This window comes from Thunnus maccoyii, chromosome 3 (assembly GCF_910596095.1).
Source record: "Thunnus maccoyii chromosome 3, fThuMac1.1, whole genome shotgun sequence".
Lineage (NCBI taxonomy): Eukaryota > Metazoa > Chordata > Actinopteri > Scombriformes > Scombridae > Thunnus > Thunnus maccoyii.
In genome coordinates this window covers 20,601,309-20,627,392 of record NC_056535.1, presented here as the reverse complement: position 1 = coordinate 20,627,392, position 26,084 = coordinate 20,601,309, and the positions used below count along the sequence as shown (strand labels likewise).

Here is a 26,084-nt window from a genome sequence, read left to right as displayed (position 1 = left end):
AAAAGCTGCACAGTGAACACATACACAGACATTAATTATATTTAATAAACGCAACTGCTAATGACTTAAAATAACTTAATATAACTAGATATATTGTAGCTGCAAATGACAGTGACAGCTCTCGCGCCTCTTGACTGGAATCATCCGTCATCGCCAAATCAACATCTGATCTGACATGTTGAGATTTATTTCGTGTTTTGAAGACACATTTGGAGAGAGCGCCATAGGCCTGATGTGAAATGTTGTACGCTTCATTTTATGTATGCGTTAGCTTCTGGCTGTGATAGTTTGATTTACTATGATTAGACTACAACGTGCAACATACTCTACTTTTAGTGGCACTCAGCCTATTATGACATCAGCCTAAAGTAGAGATTAAAATAATGTCTGTATTTACTTTTTTATCATATCTTGAGCCATAATAAACACTGTGGCTGCTCTGTCCATACATTGCAGCAATTGCTAATCTGTCAGACGTACTGCATAAAAATAATAATGACAGCTTGAACAAGAACTTGCTTTTGTTGTTAAACAGGAACAGCCGACAAACTATAATCCTTTTGTCGTACAGTAGGTTTAACTTATGACATAAATCAGAAAAAGTGCCCTAATAAAAAAAGTCCCATTTGAGTTTGTGGGAGTTGCATGTTTGGTTATAAGCTATATGTTGTGGTGGCAGTAGGATTCTTATGACGTCAGTGCCACCCCAACCACGACCGCTGCCACCTTTGAATCTGGGAAAGTTCAACCCAAACAAAAAAAGCTTTCAAGGTAAAACGCTGAACTCTCATTTCTGAATGGCAGCGAACACATTTATTTTTTGTGGTTTCACAGACACCTCGACATTCAGTCAAGAGGTATCAAGTGTGTTCATTTGTATTTATATTAATTTATGATACACCCTACTAGAGGTTGACTGATATGTTTTTTTCAGGGCCGATACTGATTATTAGTAATCATGGTGACTGATATTTGGAAGCGATATACATTTGTAGTAAAAATTAAAATCTTGGTGTCAAAGCTTAGAATAACACAAACTCCAGCACAAAACTTTGTTGAAATGCCTTTTGAGCATATGTTTAATTAAAACACAGCTTTTCAACATTATTTTAAAACAAAAAAAGTGCAGCAATCTCCAAGCAGCATTTCTCATAAAGTTAACTGAAATTTTAAATAAATAAATAAATAAATAGCTCCCCCAAAGTTTTATAAAGTAAAAATAAATAAAACTAGCAAAACTTAAATTTGTACTGAAATCCGAGTCTCAATTAGTAGTCCCAGCTCAGCAGCACCAGATTGTGGTGCAGAAAGCAGAGTTGCTCAGCGTGCTCTCCAGTGACCTTCTTTGCATGTGTTGCAGACTGCCTTCCCTGGTGTTGGCTGAGTGTAATACTCCCAAACTGCGCTTTTAGACCTTTGCTTTAGTGCGTTCATCTGCAATGAGGGTTTAGAGAAAGAGAGAGAGAGAGAGTTAAAAGTGGGGCCGCAGGCTGACATATGTTTAACGCATGATTATGCTTCATTTATTACAGCAAAATAGCTTTGGAAAACCTTTAGTTGGTTTGTTATTTAAATGTTATATATTAACATGTGATAGCAGGGATCCTGTCATTCAAAACTAGGATATTTCATTACTAATGATTACTATAGCTGAATATGTACAATAGCAATAGAAGTGACAACTGTACACCATCCATGCACTCCGTGTATGGATTAACAGGCCCTAGATGCAGTTCCCTTACATCTAAAGTCTCTTACAACAATATCCTGCACCTCTCCACAAGAAACAGAGTCAGAGACGGCTTCAGGACACACTGCAGTAACGTTACTAGTAGTCGTGGGTTGAGACTGAGAGTATGACCGGCCCCTGGTAAGTGACATGTAAGAAATACGTTATATCCTATCATTTTTTTTGCTAGTCAGCTGGCTAAATTATGGATCAACAAAGGAACTTGTTGACATTCCCTATCGCATTCAAGTTAGCTCTACGAGACTCAACATTAGCTTATGTTATTATGACCATCCACTACTTATAATATGTAAAAACACCAACTCATACGGGCGAGTAATGTTACTTTCACAATATAGTAGCTAAAATAAGTTCCAGTTGCACTGGCACCAACGTAACTCAAAGATATAGCTATCGCTACATAAGTAAACTCTATTATCTCGTTATAGTTGACTGTATGTCACTGCAACAAAGTGCATTTTCAGTGGTGTAACTGGGAAACTGGGCATCATATAATCATAAGATTGTGATGTTTACTGCAACTTTAGCAAAACATGCTGCCTCACCTTCGAAACCCAGCTCTGCTCTCGCTCACTGGAGCTCCTCCAGTCTACAAATGCGTCCTCTGTGCCCGTCTGTGGCACAGCAGCCTTCAGTGTCAATAGGCTGTTACTCGTGACATGTAACCAATCAGACAGTGCCGTGGGCGAGACATTGCTCGAGACCACAGAGTGGTGACTACAGCTACAGACAGAGAGAGTCGGCTACATCAGAGCCAAAATAGGACATTTTTAAATTAATTTATTTTATCGACAATTAGATAAAAAAAAATAAAGATTCAGATAATTGTAAAAATGTTGAATAATCAGATCAAATAATCGGCCAGCTCGATAACCGGTTGACCCCTACACCCTACACCTTGTTATTCGTCTGGACACTTTTCTGGTAGAATATTGTGTTAAAAGATAATTTAATTTTAGGCAGCACAGTGGACAACCTCTGGGTTTGTGTTGGGGTAATAATCATGTTATTATATCTTCAAATATTCAGTGTCCAAATAGAGTGTATTAGTAGTGATGAAGTTGTTTTCTATCATCTGTAAATATATATATATATATATATTCTCATCCTAATGATGCAACTTTCTGAGAATATGGATCTGAAAGTCTTGAATCAAAAATACTGTCCAAGTTCTCATTTTTGATTTCTCTTTATTTTATTTATCCACTTAGTAAGCAGTCATATCCTTATGAGTCATAGTGTTCGGAGTAGGAATTTCCTCGTCGATGAGGCAATAAATGCATTTCCAACAGCACAATTAGACTGTTCATAGCAGCAGGATGTGTTTGTTGATTTAAAGTAAATGAATAAAATATGGACATGAAATATGACACATAAAACATGTTTTCTGAGTGACCTTTATCTTCCATAGTTTGCAGTTCAGTAAGGGTTAGTGCTGCTTTACTAAAAGTGAGGTCTGTGGTCATTGGGGAACAATACAGGTCAGGTCAGCGGCATAGGTCTCTCTGCCCTTCTCTTTCACAGTGACTCATGTCTCATGGCACATGATGCACCACTTTCACCAAGTGAGTCATCCTGAACAAGAGCACCTCATTTGAAGTGGACCAAGAACAAAACTTGGACTTTTATTCCCTTTTATTGTGGTTTTGCTATTTTTTTTTTGTGTGTGTGACAATTACTCACTGCTGACCAAGAAGCTGACACGCTATTTGTGTTTGTGGTTAAAATTTGCAGTGGTTAAGGAATGAATGGTAGTATCAAAATGAGTTAGTTTATGCATTTGTACATTGTAAAATGCTATTTTACCAACTTTTACTAAAAATGAAGATGATGAGTCTGAAACGCCCGTCTCACTCCAACCAGTGACTCCAAACAGCCAGTCAGTCATTCTTTCAGGAATTTTGTGGTTTTAGTGTTTTTACAGTTAAACCACATGCGAGTAGAGCACGGTGTAGATTGCTGTAGTTCATAGAGGTTAGTCATATTAACAGCTACAAATCCTGTGAACTGTGATGAAACCCCGTCTTCCCTCTGCTGTTAAAACTAGAGGCCTGTGATATGGTGATATGCCCCCCCCCCCCCCCCCCCCTTTCTTTTTAAAGATTATTTTCTTTTGGCTTTTTGCCTTTATTTGACAGTCAGTGCAGAGAGAAAAAGAGGAAACACAGGCAGTGTTTCCCCTAGGTTGACTGCGTTGTTGTCATATGCAGAGGACATATGAAAAACTCAAGAGAGAGACTCATCAGTCAGACATTTCTCCGTTCTCTGTTAAACAGCGGCTGAGATTGACACTAAAATGAGAATTGCTGGTCCACCTTAAAAGTCAGTCCACCTTCAGTGAGCCTGGTCAAGTTAAGCTAACGCTTTGTTGCTAACTTCGGGGCTAACCCCCATTTAATAGGTGTGTATTTTCTTTGTCTTGAGGAGCTGCAGCATTTATTAACTGACAAACCGTCTGTACTGTACATTTACTGTCAGATTGACAACTTAATGCTAAACTTTTCCTCTGCTCCGCTCGCATTCACGTCATGTTTCTGCCGCTCGCCCTCTGCGCTCGCGCAACTACACGCACACATTTACACACACACGCACTGCCTTATTGCCTTTGAAGAACGAAGAGAGGGAGGATGACTAAAGAAAATCCACAATAACGTAGGGTGTTGCACAGTGTGCGAGTGAAAATCATTAGTAGCTCGCTGATACTGGCTTTTATGCAGCCCCTCGCACTTCTTTTCCCCTTTCTTAGATCAAAGTTGCAAATGAACTCTTGCACACTGTCTAACTTGCGGTGCAGTGATAGTCATTGCGAGTTAGACAGTGTGCAAGGGTTTGTTTGCAACGTTTTGATTCATTCGTCCCTCTCCTACGCATCTGTCTCATGACAGTGGGTATGCACAAACAATATGATGTCATCACAAGGAGGAAGTAGCGATAACTTTGCAAACTAAGCATTCAGAGCAGGCTGAAGCCCGAGCTTTTGACTTGAAGGCAGCATTTTTACATACGTTTACTTCATGTTTTGGAACTTTGACTGTGTTTGAAGGTCGAGTCGGTCATTCTGGGAAACGGCTGTTGATATTTGAACTAAACACCCAAACAAATACACCCCTCCCTTCATGCTCCTTCAGAAGGTCTGCCTCCCCAAATTCATGGATGCACCTTGCCATGGCAAGCTGTGTATGAACACCAGTTTTAACCAAAACTTCCATCCCTGACGCACACAGAACAGACAGCTAGCGGACCGTGAGGAGATATTCGCTGAATTTGACAAAAAGTGTATTGAGCAATCTCTCTCTAGAATCACTGACTCTACCTTTTAACATAGACATACAACATCATAACAGTATATAAATGACAGAAAATCACATACAGCGTGAAATGTCCCCTATAAGTTACAATGATATAAAATAGAGAAAAGCAGATCCTCAAATTTCAGAAGCTGGGACCAGCAGGAAAGCCCAAGAATTGTTGGCAGTTAAATCAGTTGAGTAACGGACTTGTCGTCTGATCACAACAGCGCTAATATTGTACAAAAAACCCCAATATCCTAGACTAAAAAAAGCTCTCAAGTATTTAAGATTGCATGGTAAGACAGAGTTTGTTAAAACTGAAATGATCTCAACTTGAGAATTTGGTCTTGATACTATTATAAAGATTGTTGGAAAAAAATTACTGAATTATCACCCGGCTGTCTCACAAATTTGCTGAAATAAAATCATAAGGACGGGTTTAGAGACCAAGATATGCAAATGAAATAGATGTTCATTGGTCCTGGGTGGGATCTCAGAAGGATTGCTGACTGATGAGACAGTAACATGACTTGTGGTCTCATCCTTCTCAGCTGAGCAGGCTTGATTGGTAACATGCAGGGAGGGAAGCAATGCACTGGAAGGTAGACTTCTGTGTTTCAATTTGTTTCCTGCATATTGATAAATTTAAACTGAATACTGTGCAGCGTAAATTCTTTCCGGGGCAGTATCTTTGTGTTTGTTTGTTTGTTTGTATGTGTGTGCATGCGTATGGCCCCTTTAAGAAGCCTGCATTTGTTTACTGGCTGTGTCTGGGGCCCAAAGTGGAGCTCTTTCTGTCAGATGAGTGAAGCTCTGCAGAGGCAGCCACTGGGAGTTCTGTTTCATCTCCTCTCATACGGCTCCGGAGCAGACATGCAAATCCGCTGTAATGAGCGCAGCCTGTGTGGTGGTGGTGGTGGTGGTGGTGGTAGTGGGGAGCGAGGAGGGAGGAGGGGGGGGATGAACTCAGGAATTTAAAGTGGAGAGAGGGAAGGTGGGGGAAAAGGTGAGACTCTGACAGCCGTGCCAGATAGCAGAGCACGAGAATTTAAGGGGTTTAGGAGAGGGTTATGTCAGGATTGTTGGAAGTGACAGGAAGTCTTCTCTTTCAAATCAAACATTCATTAGCCTGCTGTGGCTGCTCTCTTCCCTTCGCCGCTGAAACACTGAGGTAAAGATGCAAATGGTGCCACGTTAATTAGCCTTATCTTTTACACCAGCAAGACGTGGTGTGAAAAAAAAAAAAAAAAAAAAAACAACAAAAAAAAAACCTCAGTGCATGATCATCATCACTGTTTGCAAATGTAATGAGGCTTTTGAATGGATTCTGTTAAAAGTTTAGCATCCTAAAACACTTGTTAATGTAATCCGAAGATCTGTGTTTACATTTTACAGTTTTCTACAAGTAGGTAACATGTTAACCTATCACTAGGGATGGGTATTGTTGGGATTTTATTGATACCGATACTGCTTATTGGTACTGATACTACTCTTATTGATACTGCACTCCATAATTTGATGCAAAAAATAAAGACATGACATGAAAAAATGTGAAAAGATTCAACAGTTATTTATTTATGACATATTTAATTAGAAGTGCTTAAAACCAGCACTGTGTCCTAAGTTAATAACTACACTTATTTTTATAACGATTAGTGCTGTACTCATCCAAAGAAAATCTTGGCTGACAGAAACTCTACCTACTCTTCAACCAGTGGATTTGTCAAGGGTGGGGGGGCGGCGACATTCATGTTATATAGTAAACAAGCAAAGTTAGCCCTCTGAGCTAATGAGTGCTATCTCCTTAGCGGTAGTGATGTCATGGTGATATGACATGGTGATGTCATGGTATTGGCAACAGTTTTTGCCAACACTAGATACTTCTTGACAAACAAAAGTCAGAGACTATTTTGTATTAAGTTGCTATGAGCTGTAAACTCAGCACCTAAGCAGAAGGCAGAGGATAACGTCATCTCGGAGCCTGACAAGCCCGGGCAAGGCCTCTCTTCCTCCGGGCATTGGCAACCAGCATTAAGGTGCATTTCCAACACCTACGTCAGCTATGTTAGAATGAATTAACATAACAACATAAATACCGATAGCAGCGCCATTTGTCCAGGAGCTTATCAATATTTTGGTACTGACCAGTCAGGAACCGGTACCAATTTAGCACCGGTTCTTGATACCCATCCCTACCTATCACTACAAAAGACGTTTTGAGTGACCGTACCTCTTGATAAGAAGGATCACACTACTAATTTCAAGATAAAATCACAGAATTGAAGAAAACTCAGTTGATTCACAGTGGAACGTTGACTCATAGTGTTTCTACAGAAGTTTTCTTACCCTTCCCTACTAGACGTGAGTTATGAAGATGGTTGGGTAAGGTGCTGTGGACATGGGTTCCTTGACTAACGTGAGGATGCAGCAGGAATATTTCACCTGTCATCAACGCTGCAGTCCGTGAAGTGTGTCATAAACCCCATTAGTCTGTGCCGGGCTGTCCAATAGCTTTGTAAATGTGATTTTATTCACTCATAAAGAATTAAATCCCCAGTCAATGTTGGGATGCGTTGGCCTCGGTCTCCATCCAATAATGTAAAGCACTCAAGACTTTTGATGAGCTCTGCAGATCGATTGGAGGTTAACAGCCACTTCACATAAGCTGACACCTACAATATGTCAAGGGGTCTTTAACCCTCTATAACTATTCATGGGGCACAGTAGTAAGACTTGTGGTCCATTTTGACCCAGAAACTATAAGCCTCAGGATCTAAAAGTGAAGAACTAACTCATGAGGATTAGGCAAATTACACCGATAATGGATTAAAAAGCTTTGTCTGACACAACAGAGAGTTGTAATGTAATGTTGTGCGACATATTGGAAAGGAGATGTGCAGAGGCTGAAAGAGAAAACCCTAGAAAGACTAGACATCCATCCTCAACATAGAGAGGATCTGCTGAGTGTTTAGTACATAATCAGATTGAAGCAATTGTCAAATACAGTTAAGTTTCATTTCTCACACATGCTGCTCTTTGCTTATTTACTCTTCTTTTTTAAACTAGTCAGCTAAATAACTGTTCATCAGCAACATTAAAATAATTTAATTGGTATCACTAGTCCTAATATTAATGAAAGTGACAACCCGTGCTTTGTTGCTGTCAGAATGAATGCTATACACACTTGTAGTCTGAGGCTTTTGTTTGTGGCGTATTTCTCACACCACAAACAGAAATACAAACTTCCCACACTGACAGCAGGGACTTTTGGAGGTCTGGAAACTTAAGTTGGACCAATGTTCCTGTGGTTGATATACAGGTAGAATACCCGAGTCTCTCAAAAAAGCTCTTTCCCGTCAAAAAGTCAGTATCTGATATTAAATGAGACAATAAAGTGATCAGTGTCTCTCATGAATGTTCTGACATATTTGATATTAACTGACTAAACAGATGCCAGAATCAACCAATTTCACAAGCTGATAGGGAGGCCGTTGACCCATCGTGGCAAAAATAATGTTAGAGCAGAAATTAAATGTCAGCTGCCCACACAGCGTCGACACCTTCTTCCTCTGAAATTAGAGGTTCCCCATTGGAAACACCACAACCAATTTCACAATATTACTACAGTATCTCCTTCTGCTCCAGGCTGCTGTCAGACAAAACTCTCAGATTGTTGCCTGGCTGCGTCTTCACACTGAAGGGAATTCCTGTGTTACTTCTGATGGGCTGGGCTATCAATGGGAGTGCTGGGTGGGGACGTCATCGGAGTTCCTCAGGCTGTCTGAGGATGCTTTGGCCTTTACTTGTCACAAACTGACTAACAGGTTGAGTATTGCTCATTCTCAGTAAACATGCGTGCTGAGTGGTAAATGAAGTCAAGGGTTACTCGTGTTGTTTACAACAAACTGAGAAACAGCATTAGTTTCATTGTAAGTAATATTGAAATTTAGGTTGAGAATGTGTAATATTTGTTGTTTAAAATGATAGATCTAATACAGTTCAGTGTTAGGATTTAGCCAACTAGCAATCTTTTCCTTTTTCTACACACTTGCAACTTTTTAATAATCTAGGCCCCTGCATGTAGTCTTAGTGTTTTGCATATTGCCCAATACATCTGATAAGAAAAGTCTGATAACATGGTGCATCCATGTGCTGGTGCGAAATAGCCAGTATCTATCTGGTTTGATTTTGGTAAGTGTAAGATAAGGAGTGTAAATGATAAACCGTAACACTTTTCAGTAATGTTTTCATTTTTCAAATAGCTGCTATTCTATAGCAGTGTGGTGTTCTCTGATAAATCTAAAAATTGTAGTTTTTCTTCAACACCTGAAGCATTTTTTCTTACTTTTTTCTAGAATCTGACCAAAATCAATGTACATAAGAGATGTGTAATTCAAGGCCATAAATTGTGTTGGATGATAGATATATATCAAGTTTAAATTTGTCATGATTTGTATGTATCTTCGTTTCTCTGCTGTATCAGGATGGCACGTGTTGCTGGCTTGCTCATTTGTGACTTGTGCCCAGATAATGCCAGGAGCAAATCCATCATTTGCCTGATATCTCCTTTTCAGAGGCATTAGTGGTTTAGTGTCACTGTTTTTGAATTGCAACCAAATCTTGTCTTGTCAGTTAAGAACTGAAAGCCAACAACTTTTGATTCACGGCCTAACTCACGTTTCTGCTGTTATTATGTGTAATCCTCTGGATTTATGTTGACCTATTGTGGCTCTTGTAAGGCAGTAACCTCATAGTGATGAATCCTTTTTTTTTTGCCAGGAGGTATTTTCACTGCAGAGCTTAAACCAACAATGACTGCTGCTACCTCTCCCCCATCCACACCCAGATAAATAGATAAATAGCAACATTGTCTCCAGGAAACCAAATTAATTGAAATGATGTGGACCGAACAGGGTGAAGAGAACAGGTATAGACAGCGACAGCTGTCCGTTCCACGTGTAAACAAATTTCTGGTCTGTCATACTGTGCTGTAGCAGGCCTCAGTCTCATATTTTACTCAACTTTTCTCTTCTTTATCAGCAGTAGACGAAAACAAGCTTCTCCAAAATTACCACGGAAGTCATCTGGAGAATGCCCAAGGAATTTATTAGCTTGTATAAACACAGACGATTCCTAGTGACGTAAGACAGCACTGGTTAAATTCAACAGCTGATTGGAGTGTCTTCATATTGTGTCCTGCAACACTGCTTAGACGGTTTCTGTTGTAACCGTCTCTGCACGTATGTGATTTAATTTGATTGAGCAGACGGTTGATCAGTCGTGCTATATTCTAGGAGTGGGACAAAAAAATCCATATTGCAACATATTGCGATATTTCCACTTGCGATATGTTATCGATACACCGGCGCCAAGTATTGATTTTGATGCAAAGAAGCAAAATGGCAAAAATGGCTCCAACCGTTCCATTTTTCCGTATTTTGACGTGATAGACGGAGTAGGCATGGCTGCATGTAAACAGGAATATTAGTGGAATATTCATTTTCATTAGCCATGTAAACAGCTTAGTAGGAATATTGTCATTTTTGGAATAAGGGTAAAAAGAGTATTTTGTGCATGTAAACGTGGTCACTGTTGTGATATTTATACTGAAGCTACAGTTATCAGTGTTCTGATATTTATACTTGGCGGCATTTCTTCTCAGTGAAACAAATGTACTGTTAAAAATTGTACATTATTGACTATTTCCTGCTCTTTGAAATATTTTTTCTTTCTTCAGTTACAAATATTGTGATATATTGTAGATTATTTCTTTGTGATATATCGTGTATCGCAGAATTGCCTTTGTTGTGATATATCGTTATCGTGGGAAGAATATCTTGATATTATCATGGTATTGTGAGTTCATCTGTGAATCCCACCCTACTATATTCCACTTGGCTTTGTGTTTGCATGTACATGTTGATGTGTCATTGTGTGATAGTGAATGAGTCTGGAGGTTAAAACCTGATACTGGCAGAGCTGTCTGTTCAGCTACAATATCTTAGTAAAGCAGAAGATGGAGCACCAAGAAAATATGAAACTACTGACCTGTGACTTCTAATCCCTCTAATTTGTTCTGTGCCGTGTTGTTGTGCAACTTCCAGTGCAGACTGCATTATCACTCAGGGGAAAGGTCATAGATTTATGCCGGGTGGCCGCCCCTCAGCAGCCCTGAAAACCTTGATCATAGATTTCTGTTATTTCCTATTTCTGCTATTTCTTGTAGAGGTTGTGCATTCAGTAGACGTGCGAAAGCCTTACATTTGTCACGTTCATGTTCACTCATGTAGTGTTTACGTGTTTCATCTTAAAAAGGCATGTCTCAGTGAGAGTGTACACACTGCATGTTATCGGTGGGCTGTGTTATTATCTGCAGGTACAGTATGACTCTAGGAGCATTTTAAAGAGCCTGTACGGAGGCGCAGTAAACCAGTGAAATGGGACATGAAGAGTCAAAGAGCAGAGCTTCAACAGCTTAATGATGTAGAGGCATCCAGCTCCGTCAGGCAGTAAACTCTTTAATACGCTGTTAATTATTTCTGAGAGATTGAATATTGATTAAAAAGCAAAACGATTTTAATTATAACCCCAGCTCTAGTGCCATCCTAAATGAAGACAATTTTAAGGCTTTACGTGAGAGGAACATCTAACAACCTACCAAAACCTCAAGCTATTTCAACTCTTTTGAAATTTGTTTTTACTTTGTATTTTATGGCTTTGAAAGTGGAGTACTCTGTCTTAGTTAAACTGGTGTTGTTGCTGCACCTCTCAGCTCCAGCTTCAGAGCTGCCAATGTTGATCCACTGTCTAAATTTGAAATTCATGACCTGATTCCTGCTCTGTGTAGCACTCTGAGAACATGCATTGCCCACCCAGGTAATTCCTTTAAATCACGCTCGGGTAAACCTAGCATGGTTTCTTTTTAACACATCTCTGTTGCACTTGAAAATGAGGCTTATACACGGCTGTTTCTGAGAAGAGTGACATGCCACATTATATCTGAGTTCAATAAGAGGACAAAAAATCCTTCTTAGCTGAAACGGTACTGTTTTATCATTAAGTACACACAGTATGTTGTAATTCTCATCACATTAAATATTTGAACATGCCTTTCACTTGAGGCGCAATTGATGATTTTTCTCAACCGGTTAATCGCTTAAAAATGTCATAAGTTAGTGAAAAAAGCCTGTCACAATTTCCTAAAGCCCAGATGAACATAATCAAGTAGCTTGTTTTGTCCGACTATTAGTTGAAAATCCAAAGACCTTCAGTATACTATCATATAAGACAAAAAAAGCAGCAAATCCTCACAACTGAGAGTTCAAACCAATAAATGTTTGGCATCTTTAACAAAAGAAAGATTTAATCAGTTATCTAAATATTTGCAGATTTATTTGTTGTCTACCAGTGAAGCGGTTGTTTCAGCCCTAGATCAAAACTACGTTTACTTTTGTCCGTTTAAACCATGAAATAGCTGAATTGTACTCCCAGGTGGACCAAAGCTCTCTGGCTATGAGTTTGCTTTGGGCGATTGAGTGAATAGCCTGCTGCTCCCAGGCAGACAGACCCAAGCTAAACTTCCCTCACTGCTTGCCTCAAACATCGGCTTAATATTTAACATTGATATTGAACTAGATCTAGCGAATGCATATGAGGATAGACCCTCAAGACTGCCACCAAATTGCTTGCCCTGCCAGTGCCTTAAGTGATCTATTTGTGATTCAGCAGCAGGATCTTGCTGGCTGCCAGGCTGGCAAGGAGTCAACCTCCCAGGGGGAGTGTGTTAATGTGGGCCCCCAGGCCGTGGGACCAGGGTAATTGGGTTCGCATGGTCGGTGTCAGGGCACCCCTGCCACCTCCAAAACAAAGGCCACCTCCTAGGCAAGCTGTTAGGGACAGAGAGACAAACCCCTCCTGATCACTGCACTGATTCACTGGAAAGGCTTATTCAATTACTGGAATGCTGTATGTGGGGATTTTTTTTGTGTGTGTGTTGACCTGCAGATTGCACAATGAGCTGAGGGCCCTATGCTTGCGTGTGCTCCCTTCATCTGTCTCTCTCTGTTCTTTTATGTATATATGCATCCACCCCACCAAACCCACATTAACATGTAAAGTGGCTGACTGCTGAGAGCATCTCGCTAATATCTCTAATATGTAACACTGCTGCATCTATCCACAATTTCTCTCTTGGTTTGACAGTGTCTGCATTCAGGGGTCATAAACCCTGTTGCTTGCTTTGTGGCCTCTCCAGACAGCCTGAAGCGGCTCAGTTGATCCACAGCCAACTCCCAGATCCTCCACTACTCTGATCCTCCGTCCCTCTGCCTGGTCTGCCTGCCTGCTGCCTGTCTGCAGCAGCTGGATGCATTTTCTCTTTACCACGTACTTAAAAGACCTCCCTTTGTTTGGCACTGACTAATAAGACAAAGGTGCCTCTCTTGCCTTTTTAGGTTCAGTGGGTTTAAAGGAACTCAGGGTCTAGCTTGGCTTTGTTGACAACTCTCTCCCCTCAGCGTTTAACTGCCCCACAGCCACAGTTGCATTGCGCTCCCGATTGATTGGCAGAATAATTATGGACTTGATTTGTTCAACCACAGGCAAAGTGGGATTGAGGGAGTAGGGGAGCAGAAAGAGCATGTATACCATTTTTTCTTTTTTAAGAGTACAGCAGGAGAGGTCTGCTTGCCTGCCTCTTAAAATCCAACTTTAACACAGCATAGCCCACTAATAACACTGAAACATAGATTGCACTGTAAAACACAGACACTCTTGCACATACTGTTAGCAGCGAGGAGGCCCCGGTTGGCGCCCGGCTCGGCTGTAGGCTGCAATAAGCTGAACAATGTGCTCAGCCGCGTGAGCGGTGAAGCGATAATTGACACATCCTAAAAATGCAAGTAAGGAGTGGGTTATTAATGCTTTCTTCCTGGGAGTGGTTTCAGCGGAACCATTAAGCCTTTAATTGAGAAGGAAGACTGACATTAAAAGCTGTTGCCTTGGCATTGCTGTTACCTACTTTTTGTTTTCTAATGAAGATGAGGCTTAGGGTAGTTTGCTGCATGATTACATTGCAATCACAATACACAGGCACACTGCTATTTTAGTGTGTGAGATCTCAAAAATATCTCCCTAAGTCCTTTGCCTCAAGGGCTGGAAAAAGTGAGGAGTCTCCTTTTGACTGAGGGGCAGGTGAGCAGAGTTCCCACCCCTCCCTTTTTTTTTTTTTTATCCCCCTTGCAATCGCTAGGAAAACAAGGGCTTCTCCCACGCTGGATATAAAGCCGTTGATATGGAAGGTATGACCTGGGTTTCGGTCGAGAGTAAAGATGCCAAAGGCTTGTTACCAGGTTACATCACTGTTGTTGTTGTGAGTGCATGTGCCAAATCTTCAGGCATAACAGAGGGAGCACGCTTAGCGATTCCCCTCCCTTTTGCCAAGTTACCATCACACTACAGGAAGATTCTTGTCATAATAAGGTGTCTCTGTCTCTCTCTCTCTATATCTCTCTCCCTCCCTCTCTCTCTCTCTCTCTCTCTCTCTCTCTCTCTCTCTCTCTCTCTCTCTCTCTCCCTCTCTCTCCCTCCCTCCACACACCAAAGTCTGGGCAGCATTTAACAGTCAGTCGTGTAAATATTTATTGTGGTCTGTTTGAATCCTAGTGACATTGTTTTTAATGCAGCGTTCAGCACGTCTTCAGTTCTGTGGCAGCATATACGGCAGTACAACCATCACAGGTCCTAATGGTTGCGTCTGTGTAGCTGAGCAGACACATGCTGTTGGAGTGTTACCCGTGACGGATCCATGACTGCAGTAAAAGGGGATTAATCGCGGAAATTGCAGATAAGTGCAGGAGAGCACTGGTCTGGTACCTATCAACAGTCCTGTGTCTGCAAGTGGGAGTGCGTATGTGAGCTGAATAACCTACTCTTTTCTCAGAGAGGAAATGATGACAGTAATGCACAGGTATTCAAGGGGAAGTTGTTCTAGGTAGGCAGATAGATGTTCTAGGTAGAAAATAAAATAGGCTAGCTGTGGTGGGATGTTAATACGTTTGTGTGTATTTGTGTGCACGTAGGTGTGATTTCATAGACATCTGAGTTGAAACCACAAACTGGAAACTCAAAATGGCACATTACAATCTATGAAGGAAATTACAGTGAAAGTAGAATAATCCTTACGTTTGATAAAAGCAGCTGCACTTGGTGCAAGCGTACTCAAAATATATCCCAAGAGAAATACCAGCCTATCAAGAATCAATAGCAAAAGAAAAATCAGAATATTTGTAACAGTGTATTAAAAATGTATTACATAAGTACGTATGATGATATATTGCTAAAGCTAACTGATTCAGGTGTGGTGAAAAGCTTAATTAATTTGAATTTGTACTTAAATAAATCCAACACTGGTGGAAATATTTTATTTAATTCACTCTAATATCTGATCATTGGAAGTGATCCCAGAGTAAGACAAATAGTTTCCTACTATGTTTTATTACTACAATAGGCTACTTAACAAAACAGAGCTCTTCTTTTTCAGAACCCTTAAAAATTGATGAGTATAATTTAATTAAACACTAAGACATTGATTACAGAGTGTGTCTCCAACCAAAAGCAATGTTGTGACCAACAAGGGAATTGATCATTTGGGAATGATCACATTGTTTGAGTTGATTTTTAGCTCTAATCATGCTAATATTTAAACTAGAATATTTGTAAAAACCTGTATTGAATCATGTACATAGTGCAGGTGTCTTCTACTTCTTATTCAACATGGGTTCAAGCCCCATTTAAAGTGTTATGTTATTGTTACATTATTATATTATTATTATTATAACCAGCTTAGGCTATATGTTAATGATGTAATGCGGCATTGGTCAGTGCTGTGTGTACGTGTCCCTATTAAAACAAACATACAAAAAATAGTAAATGTAGAAGTAAATGGGCTCAAATCTACCAGAACAGGTGAAAATCAGATTATAAAATGCTATTTGCAGCACAAACATTCTATAGTTTAACCATACGTTGTTTTTTTTTATTATTATTGCCTTCAGGGATTCTGGCTGATCATTGTAAACAGACTTGGGTAAATGTGTCATACTTACTGTTCATACACAAGGTCAGCAACTGCATATTTATACAGTACATGCGGCTGCTAAAAAGTGCAATGTTGCTGCAGTGTAGCTGTGTTGTTTCTACACGGATTACACACGGTGAACAGTGCAGACGGAAGAGAGGGAGCTTACTCAGGCGATTGGTAATGTGACGGAAATCTGTATCTTGTTCACTTTGAAGTCAAGTTGTTGGGTCACACTAAGCAGCTTCCCTTTTTTTAAGAAAAGTGGAAATTATGGCTAACAGCTAATATTTGTGTCGTCGCCATAGGCTGCCGTAGTAAGCACAGACACAATGACACAGGGGACCCATGTCAAACAAGCTGTGTTGACTCATTCACACCAGCAACAAACATGGATTTTTTTTTTCCCCCCTCCCCTAATACTACATCTGAATCTGTCCTTTCTGCCTTTGCTAGCAGTTAGTCCGCTACTTTCATCCTTGCATTTTATGGTCCTGTATTCACTTAGCTTACAGGTAAACTGATTTGGTTAGTCAATCACAGCACAAATTAATTCAGTCGAGTTTATTGACCTCACTTTATTAAACAGAAATGGCAGATGAAAACATTAAGTGTGCATGCTGTCTGTTTCGGTTAGGCTACTTATCCTTGACTAACATTTCCTGTGGGGTGTCATGTCATGTCTTTAAATGCTGTTCCCCACTGGGAATGTGTGCTGCAACCAGATTTTTGTTTATGTGATTTTCTTTTAACTGAGAGGACCTGGAGTGTAGTTCAAACAGTAAAACCAGCTTTATTTACCTTTTTCGTTTTACTTACTTCCCTTTAGTGTACATCCTCTACTTCTGCTTCAGTCAGTAGTTCCCTTTGTATTGCAGAATGTCTTTTGCTCAAAGCTAGAAAGAGAGAGGGTGTTAGTTTCATTCATAAGGTGAATAAGGCTGAATTTGACTAGAGAGGCGGGAGTTTATTATATAATATTTGATATTTTGTGGGTAGGTTATCTCAAATCTTGCAAATAGGCTTGTCTTTTAGTAATCACAGATGAGTTCATCATTGTTGTTTTACATGTAGGGGAATTTTTAACACCAAATATTCAATATTAAGGGAGGATACTGTAAGATGTGACAGTTTTAACATTTCTAGCGATTCTAGTGACAGTTTAGCATCCATTTTTGATGTCCTGTGTTTCAGAGCTTCACAACAGAACACAAGATATCAGCATTTTTTTTAATGAGCCACTATAAAATAATTTTAATAAAGGCTAAATTGAGCATGTTCGCTAAGATGGATTACCTGTCTCAGCAGGTGTCAAGTCTTCTGCAAGGTGTTTTTCATACTGTACCATAGAGTGCAGAAAAAAAACACTTTCAGTGATTTAGAAACACCCACTGTATTCTCTGGAAAAAGCTTAGCAGTTTCATAAAGTATAATGTTACATCATTCTGTTGGGACAGGTCTTGCAAACAACCTTTGGCTATAAATGCTGTGGTATGTGGCGTTGGCCAACGCTGTGTACGTGCTCCTATGAAAATAAACATACCAATTTTTAGTCAACAGGCTGAAACATTGCACAAGCTTGCTAAGGTGAACTATGTATTAGCAGCACATACATTTTGTAGTTTCACCACTTATTATTTTTCTTTACATTAATAATTTAAGGGACTCTAGATGATCTGCAGTGTTATCAGCAGCTCATGTGGGTTTACTTCCCCTATCTACCCAATCAACATTGTCGTCTTGCAGCAGGAAATGGGGGGAAATTTGTTAAGAAATGGTGGAAAATTGGTAAATAGTAGAAAGAACAGGCCTTACATCTTTTGTAGTAAATGTTAACTGCATTGCATTTACCATAAAGCATCAGTCTGTAATCATGCAGATTACAATACGTTTAAAATGTTGCTCACTGAACACAAAACTTATTGTAACATCTGTATTTTACACACATTAGGGTTCTTATCTATGATTATATTATGAAACCAGATCATTCAGATTCGTCTTACGAGGGTGAAAAAGCTTGCGATCTGAACTGACTTTTCCTGTAGTTTTACTGAAGCAGAATAATGTAGTCAGTACAAACTGCATGCTGCACCTGCGCGCTCTATTTAGGGAGGCTGTTGATTATGTTTGGTCACTGCTGGACAATAGATCATCACAGTAAAAGAATTGATGCAATAAAATAATAATTAAAACATGGAACACTATAATTACCATCAGGCTCTTTTTGCTGTGGCAAGTTGTAAAACCGGTTAACGTCCCATCCCTGTTGTAAGTGAAGGCAAAGAAAATGAAAATGATATGCTATCCTTGGTGGTAATGAAGCATTTACATGGACACGGCAAGAAACTGTAACACTAGATGTTGTTGCTAGCCAAAAAAAAAAGAGACACACAAGACAAAATCACTAAACATTTCCTGCGGATGTGCTGCATTCTGGTGGATGATATTTACAGTACTTACCAATCAAAATACCATGGTACACAGTCATTTACAGCTGCAACGATTAGTCAATCAATTCATTAGTCGATCGGCAGAAGATTAATCAGCAACAATTTTGATGATAATAATAATGGTATTAGTCATTTTTAAACAAAAATGCCAAACGTGCTGGTTGCATCTTCTCAAATGTGAGGATTTGAGGCTTTTATGTGTCATCCATGATAGTAAACTGAATATCTTTGGATTTTGGATTGTTGATCAGATAAAACAAGACATTTTCAATTTTATAGACAAACAATTACTCGAGAAAGTAAATCGATAATGAAAATAATCACTATTTGCAGCCCTTAAATAGTTGCAAAATCCTAGAATTAAAAAACATGTTATGTGTCCAAGTCGTAAAGATGTTCCAATGTGATAATTTTGGTAAAATTGGGGCAGCTGTGGCTCAGGAGGTAGAGCGGGTCATCCACTAATCAGAAGATCGGCGGTTTGATTCCCGGCTCCTCCAGTCCACATGCCGATATGTCCTTGGGCAAAATACTTAACCCCAAATTGCTCCTGATGGCTGTGCCATCAGTGTACAAATGTGTGTGAATGATTAGACTTCCTCTGATGGGCAGGTTGGGACCTTGCATGGTAGCCCTCGTACCCATTCAGCGTATGAATGTGTGTGAATGGGTGAATGTGATTTGTAGTGTAAAAGCGCTTTGAGTGGTTGGAAGACTAGAAAGGCGCAATGCAAGTACAGTCCATTTATCATTTACCAAAATATAACTATATTTGGATGCGGGAACTGTGAACTCTAAAGTTTCGATATGAGAATTTTGTCATGATATGATTATATAAAAAGCTTATAAATTGTTACACAAACTATCACCCAATAGCTTCTTTGAAAGTTGTTTTTCTAATTTAGGTTGCAGCAGCACACCAGAGAAACCTTGCTCAGTCAGACCAAAACCTCCCGTGTGAATTAGTTTGAACCTCTGCACGTAAAGCTTATGCTAAAATTAAACTGGTTCGTATGATATTTGTCTGACCACATCCGAAGCAAAAGCATTTGTAGCTGGTCCAAATGGCTGCGATGTAATAAAGGGCTGCCCTTACACACAGAGAGAGAGATGGGATTATTGTTCATTTGGGGATAACAGCACACAGCCTTTCCTCCTAGGCATTCATGGTGTGATACAAGTTGTGAAGAATTAACAAAAAGAGAGATCTTGAACCCTGCTTACTTTCTTCCCCTTCACACACTTGGCTAATCATGGCCTAAAGTCTGTGTGATTGTTGTCGGTTTCAGAATCTTACAAAAATTGTTGGATGTAGCCCTCCCACCGTCAACATCGAGATGGTGTAAGGGGAGGAGGTTTTCGGATGCTGTTGGATCACACTGAGCACTTAGTTTAAAGCATACTGACCCAATTACAGATATATACATACAAACACACGTAGACACTTAAAACCTCCGTACTTCCCAATTAGAATTAGATTAAGTAGCTGTTAATCATTTTACGATATAAAATGTTGAAGACAGTAAGTGTCATTCATTGTAACAGTATCATTCTTGAAATATTAATTACATATTGTTAGGGGTACTAAAAATTTTAAGTGCTTGCTAATTTTGCAATAGTGGGCATGGGGAACTGCATTGATTTTATGACGCAGTTGCTGACTTGCATCTCAGTACGCACTTGCCAAACACGATGACGTTGACGTAATCTAGTATGTTGTGTTGAGTAATCCCTGGTTGTTAGTCAGCTTTTTGCCTCATTGGGAATTCTTGAATAAAAGAAGGCCTGGCACATGTTTAATAATCATGCTGTCAGTTTGATTGACTTAAGCCTAGTCCACACATACACGGGTATTTTTGAAAACATTGCTTTTTCTATGTGTTTTGCCTCTTCATCCGCATGCAAATTGCATTTTAGATCACTGAAAACTGACCTTTTGGAAAACTTTTGGCTTGTGACGTCAGAGTGTGCGGTTATTTCCTTTTGTGTAGACGAGGTGACATTTTGTGCAATGGTGGATGTGGCCAAAATAGTGCTCATTCTAACGTTGCTAACAGGACTTTTTATGTTTACACATAAATTTACACTTCCTCTTCCACTATATTGAGGAACAGAGGTGTCAGAATGCACCATTGCAGGAAGTCTACTGGAAATAGCTTTTTTTGCAGGCTTCTGATTGGCCAACATGGCTTTAGGGTTTTGGTTATATCACTGTCTGTTGGTTTGGCACGTTCTTGACAGTGTTTCTGCGTTTTCATTTCGACAGAGGTGTGTTTTTTGTTTTTTTTTAAACTGTGCTTGTGTGGATTGTTTTTTTTTTTTTTTTAGAATGAAGAAGGGAAAAACCCCGTTATCAAAAATACCCATGTACGTTTGGACTAGGCTTTAGTAGCTGAGACACAAAACACAATCACTGATTTGCTGTCAATGCTCTGTTGGCAGCAGAAACGATAAGTCCTGTCAAGAACTTAAATTAAGATGTTTCAAAAAGGCTTTCAATTTCTCATTCAGAATTAAATCTGCCATTAATCCCCGGAGGATAAAGAAACTTTGAGTGTTGAATAGAGAATGAATTTGACCGTCCATTTCTCCCTCTCAGCCCTCGAAAATGCTCTCAGTGCTCCACTCTAAAAAACAAATTAAAGTTGAGAGAGGGAGAAAGAAGTTTTCTTTTTTCTTTTCTCTCTCTTTTTTTTTTTATTTTTTTTTTTTTTAGCGGCAGTGACAGTGACGGAACCCCATTTTCCTACAGCCAGATCAAAGCGGCTTCGTGTGTGCGTGGGATCACAGTCTGCTCCCTTTGGGCTCATAATCATAATGTCTGAACTCGCGGCCCCGATGCAGACGCTGTTGCTACTTCTGCTCTTTACCAGGCCTGATGCCAGCATCACTGTGCCCTTCACACCCTCCCCTACTGCTCCATCTCCCCTGGCTTTTCTTCTCTAACTCAGACAGTCCTCTCTGACGCGGCAGCAGGCTGGGGCTTGTCCCTGCTCTGACTGTCCCGCAGCCTGGTAGGTTAATGAAGGCAGCAGGGGGGCCGCCTTACTGCCTGGCTGTGTTGCGCTTCATCATTCCTGCCACAGCCCAAGGTTCTCTAATTAAGACACTGACTTTGCCCCGCAGATTATGTAGCAGCTGGATCATTAGCGTGGAGGGTCAAATGGCATGCATCTCCGTGTAGCGGGCGGAGTGCCTTTCATCAACCCTTGCCTCTGTCAGCTCACCTCCGGCAGCCACCAGAAGGGTCTGCCTGCTTTCTCCTCCTTGCTACCCCCATTCACACTCAGGGTTCTGTGTTTACACCGAGGCCACCAGGAGTTAAAATTTTACAGATACTTACACTGAGCTGCCAGTTATTCTGTACACCTACAGTAGCTAAATCTACTGCAGACAGCTCTGCAATAATCTTTATGAAGATTATATTCAGTTTTTTCAACTCTGCATCACAGGAATGAATAAAATCCCTGGTCATTTTGAAGGCTGTGGTTTGTAGTGCTGTTGAATTGTTTGCTTTAAATTGAAAGTTGTTGACAAAGTATTAGATATGCCTCAAGAAGGAGGTGACACGTTCTGCATATCCTACATATCTCTCAATGTTGTTAACAAGCAAGTGATGTCTTCACTGTAGCAGAATAGGTTAAGATTAGTGATTGTTGCTGAAATGTCAGCTTTTTATGGAGCTCTATCTGTGGTGTGAGTGTTGAATATTTCAAACTAGAAAGCTCTGCGTTGTTTATATTAACAGTGTGGTAAACGTTTAATCATATGTGCTGCAGACTGAACTGTGATCAGTGTCTTTAACATTAACAGCGAGATGGATGGAGCTTGATTTAAAGGTGTACGTTAATAATACATTTGGGCCCTTTTGAGTGATGTTGCAGATATTCAATTAGGCAGGTATATAGATACATATTCAAAATCTAATTTGTTTTGTATTTCAATAGGCTGCCATTTAAAGAGGAAAATTACCGCCATTAGCTGCCAGTGAGTCACCTTTTTATTTCAGTTACAGGGTGGAGATATTTTGTGTTTCATTTGTTTGTCTTTTCAGGGATGAGGAACTGTTCTCCCATTCGGCTGACTCACCTGTCGACAGTCAGTTAGCAAGTCTGCTCATCTATCTGTCTGCTCATGAGTGCAGAGGTTAGGAATTGCTTCTAACCTGTGAATAAACATGATCCAAGTGTTAATGAAGATTAATGCACAGTTCTTTTCCAAGTGAACAGACAGACGTGAAACCCCAAATCTGTCTTTTGAGTATCAAGAGAATTGAGAGGTGGCTGTAAAAAGTTTGTTGGATTTTTATCATTGAAGGAGAGAAATGTTTGTCTGTCATGTTTTTCAAACATGGCTATTGACACTGGGAGTAAAGTATCAAAACATCAACATCTCAAACATCTTTTGCACAATAATTTGCGTCCCTGCCATCCATCTTTCATGCTTGGTGTGTTCAGAACATTCATTATTTTGCCAAAATATGGCTAAATGCACTTATTCCATGTCAAATTATTACCCCTCTTAAAGCTCTGAATCAACAAAAGTAGCATATTCGGCCATAGTTTGTCAAAAATATTATTGTTTGAAACATGCAGATGATTATACAGATGGATAGAGCAGGAGTGAATTATGCTGCAGGAGCAGTTTGAGAAGATTGTACCTTTGGCGTTATATTTCTTCCATTAAAGACCTCATTTTTTTTAGGTGACTATAGCTGCTGTTCTCCTTTTAGTGAAGAAACTGCAATATATTCACAGCCATCTTTTGAGCCAAAGGGGGTAAACGTTTGATACTCAAAGGGTAGATTTAAGGTGAAGTATCACTTTGAAATAAAGGAAGGAAATCAAAGGAATAAAAATTTAAATGCATTTTCATCCAGAAAAAAAAAACAACAACTTTAATTTGAAACTTTACTGTGCCTTATTAACCCCAACACTGATCATAAAAGAAGATTTTAGGATGTAACAGGCAAATGTTCCAGTCCATTAATGATCTCCCCCAACTGGATTTGGTCTTTCCCTTCTCAGAATTCTGTTTGGATGTATGAAAAATGCCTTCATCATCTGGCTCTGCCTGTCTACACTGATAGCTAACCCCCGCTGTGAGAGATCAATTGAAAGGGACAACCACAAACTGCTTCTGACCAACTGCCGCCAAAGCAGTTTGTCCAATTTAGGAATTTCTAACTATTCCTGCTGTACCTCATATTGACAGCAGAAGCCCATGAAATTGTTTTTTTAAAATGTATGCACCAGCTTTTTGACTTGCTGATTAACTAAATTTCAGATTTTAAATATTACATGCGAACCGTGCCAATAGATAAAATCTCTCAAAATATTTCAGACATTTTTGAAAAAGTAATGTTTTCATAAAGACTAAAATTATCAGTGTCATTTTGATAAATAGTATTTAGCAAAAATATTTAAGATTGATCTCGAACAGGTTGATAATGTGTGTTAAATGAATTGGATACATTTCCACATTGCACACAAATACTATTTTTGAAAGATTTGGTATTTGACCTATTGAGTGCTGTCAAGACTGTATTTATTCCAGGCCTGACAGCCTGAGTGCGCACTCAAGCTTGCACACGCACACATACACACACACACATACACACTTAATTGTGTGAGCATGTTCAGTCAAAAGAAAAATCCCACTATTTAGGAAGGATTCCTCATTCTCCTTCCTGTTTTAATATTCCCCCTCAACCAGATTACGGTGTCTTTCTGCTCAGGTTTTTTATTTTCCACAGATGCCCACGTTCACCTACGTTTGTAACTTTAGGCCTTTCTACTCTGCTCCTCTATTTTAAGACAGGGAGGGCAGTGTGCCGAGAGGGACAGAGAGACAGGCTGTTGCAGGCTGCACACCGCACAGCACGGCAGACACGAACAGGGCTGAGGACAGTTTGCAAGACGACACTGGCTGGCTTGTTTACGGCAGAGGCTCCGTTTGGGGGGGGAGGAGGCAGTCGAGCTGGAAGGCAGGGAAGAAAGGAGAGGGGGTTTACTACCCTCAAGAGAGTCGGAATTCCTCCTGAGCCATTCCCCCATTTGGCTGGCAGTTGTGAAAACAATTGCCTGGCATTTACTCTCTCTCTGTGCAGATGGAGTCCCAGCTATGAGTCAGCTTTGAGAGCAGCAAGTGGTGCAGAAAGTGGTGGGCTTGTGATCTCCTGCACAGCGAATATAAGCATACCGCACAGAGACACTTGGGTTTTGATGTTGGACGAGCTGTTCACAGTTGCTTCCTCACTTACATTTCTTCGTGATGCTGTTATCTGCTAGCCTGGCATCGCCAGACTGATTCGCAAATGCGTATTAGTCTGGAAACTCTCAGTTCATTTTCAATTTCCAAGGGGGCGTTATGAACGGGCAGACCAAAATGCCTCTGGACGCAATTGGATAGTCCCACAACCAATCGGAGCAATGAACTGGTGACGTGACTTTTCAAATCCAGACCGAACTTATAACCGATCAGAGCAAATTACAGCTTAACGGTACACTAAAATATGTTCATTAAAACATTTGAAGTGGGAAATTGGCGATGCAGTGACTGAATCTTAATTCATATTTGATCAGCACTGCCTAGTTTGACGGCTTGATCTGAGTTTCTTGAGGCTGGTTTGTTGCACTCTGTAATTTTTTTTCCCTCAACTTTATTGACAACAGTCAAACTCAAACAACGGACAACTCCCAAACCTACCTCATATTACATAGACGGTTGTGATTGGCCCGTCCAGTTCCAGGCAGTACTGTTGAAATACATATTTTTTTAAATTTCCAATGTTTAGTTGTTTGTTGTAACAAAAAGCAGTTGACTGATAAAGGCACGTCTCTCTCCTGTTTCCCCAGAGTTCACCTAGAGAAGACGCCATGCTGATGTCCTGAGCTGAGGGAGCCCCGACTTCATCCTCAACCCGTCAGCTGTCTCCATTTGTTATTCCATACCTGGTCCACTCTCCATCAGTCACCGAGCTCCAACAGCAACTACCGTCACCTCCAGTTTTTCCCCACCCCCTCCTGTCCAGCCTGCCGTCACCATGACGTCGGAGCTGGAGAGTAGCCTGACCTCCATGGATTGGCTTCCTCAGCTGACCATGCAGGCAGCCATCCGCAAAGCGGACGCCCAGAATGCCCACGGACCAGGCATGGGCAAGAAAAGTACCCTACTGGATCCTAACACCACGCTGGACCAGGAGGAGGTGCAGCAGCACAAAGACGGCAAGCCGCCCTACAGCTACGCCAGCCTCATCACGTTTGCTATCAACAGCTCGCCAAAGAAGAAGATGACACTGAGTGAGATCTATCAGTGGATCTGTGATAACTTTCCCTACTACAGGGAGGCGGGCAGTGGCTGGAAGGTGAGACAATGAGACATCTGGCCTTTATTTTTTTTTTACAGATATGGCAGATGTTCCAAAGATTATTACCATCATGATGACTGTAGAGTTGCATTCTGATTATAGTGGGGCTTTTGCCATGAACACATACTCTGATGTAATGTGAAAAATG

The 26,084-nt window shown here is 40.3% G+C and overlaps 1 protein-coding gene and 1 long non-coding RNA gene across 5 annotated transcripts in view; one reads left to right on the top strand and one right to left on the bottom strand.

The window, feature by feature from the left end:
• Positions 1 to 26,084, top strand: part of foxj3 (forkhead box J3) — a 76,602-nt gene that overhangs the window by 10,111 nt on the left and 40,407 nt on the right. Inside the window, exons 2-4 of one of the 4 annotated variants that reach the window (XM_042405488.1) lie at positions 22,622 to 22,713; positions 24,388 to 25,321; positions 25,425 to 25,933. In XM_042405488.1, coding sequence (XP_042261422.1) covers positions 25,613 to 25,933 — 321 coding nt within the window. In that variant the 5' untranslated portion in view covers positions 22,622 to 22,713; positions 24,388 to 25,321; positions 25,425 to 25,612. Of the gene's footprint in view, positions 1 to 22,621; positions 22,714 to 24,383; positions 25,322 to 25,424; positions 25,934 to 26,084 lie in introns of all 4 variants that reach the window. The other 3 variants (XM_042405487.1, XM_042405486.1, XM_042405489.1) reach the window with 3 other exon arrangements.
• LOC121892611 lies at positions 1,304 to 17,457 on the bottom strand. Its single transcript, XR_006094590.1, has 3 exons — positions 17,414 to 17,457; positions 16,937 to 17,013; positions 1,304 to 1,434 (listed from the first exon to the last, which is right to left on the bottom strand). It is a non-coding gene; the product is annotated as an uncharacterized LOC121892611 (long non-coding RNA).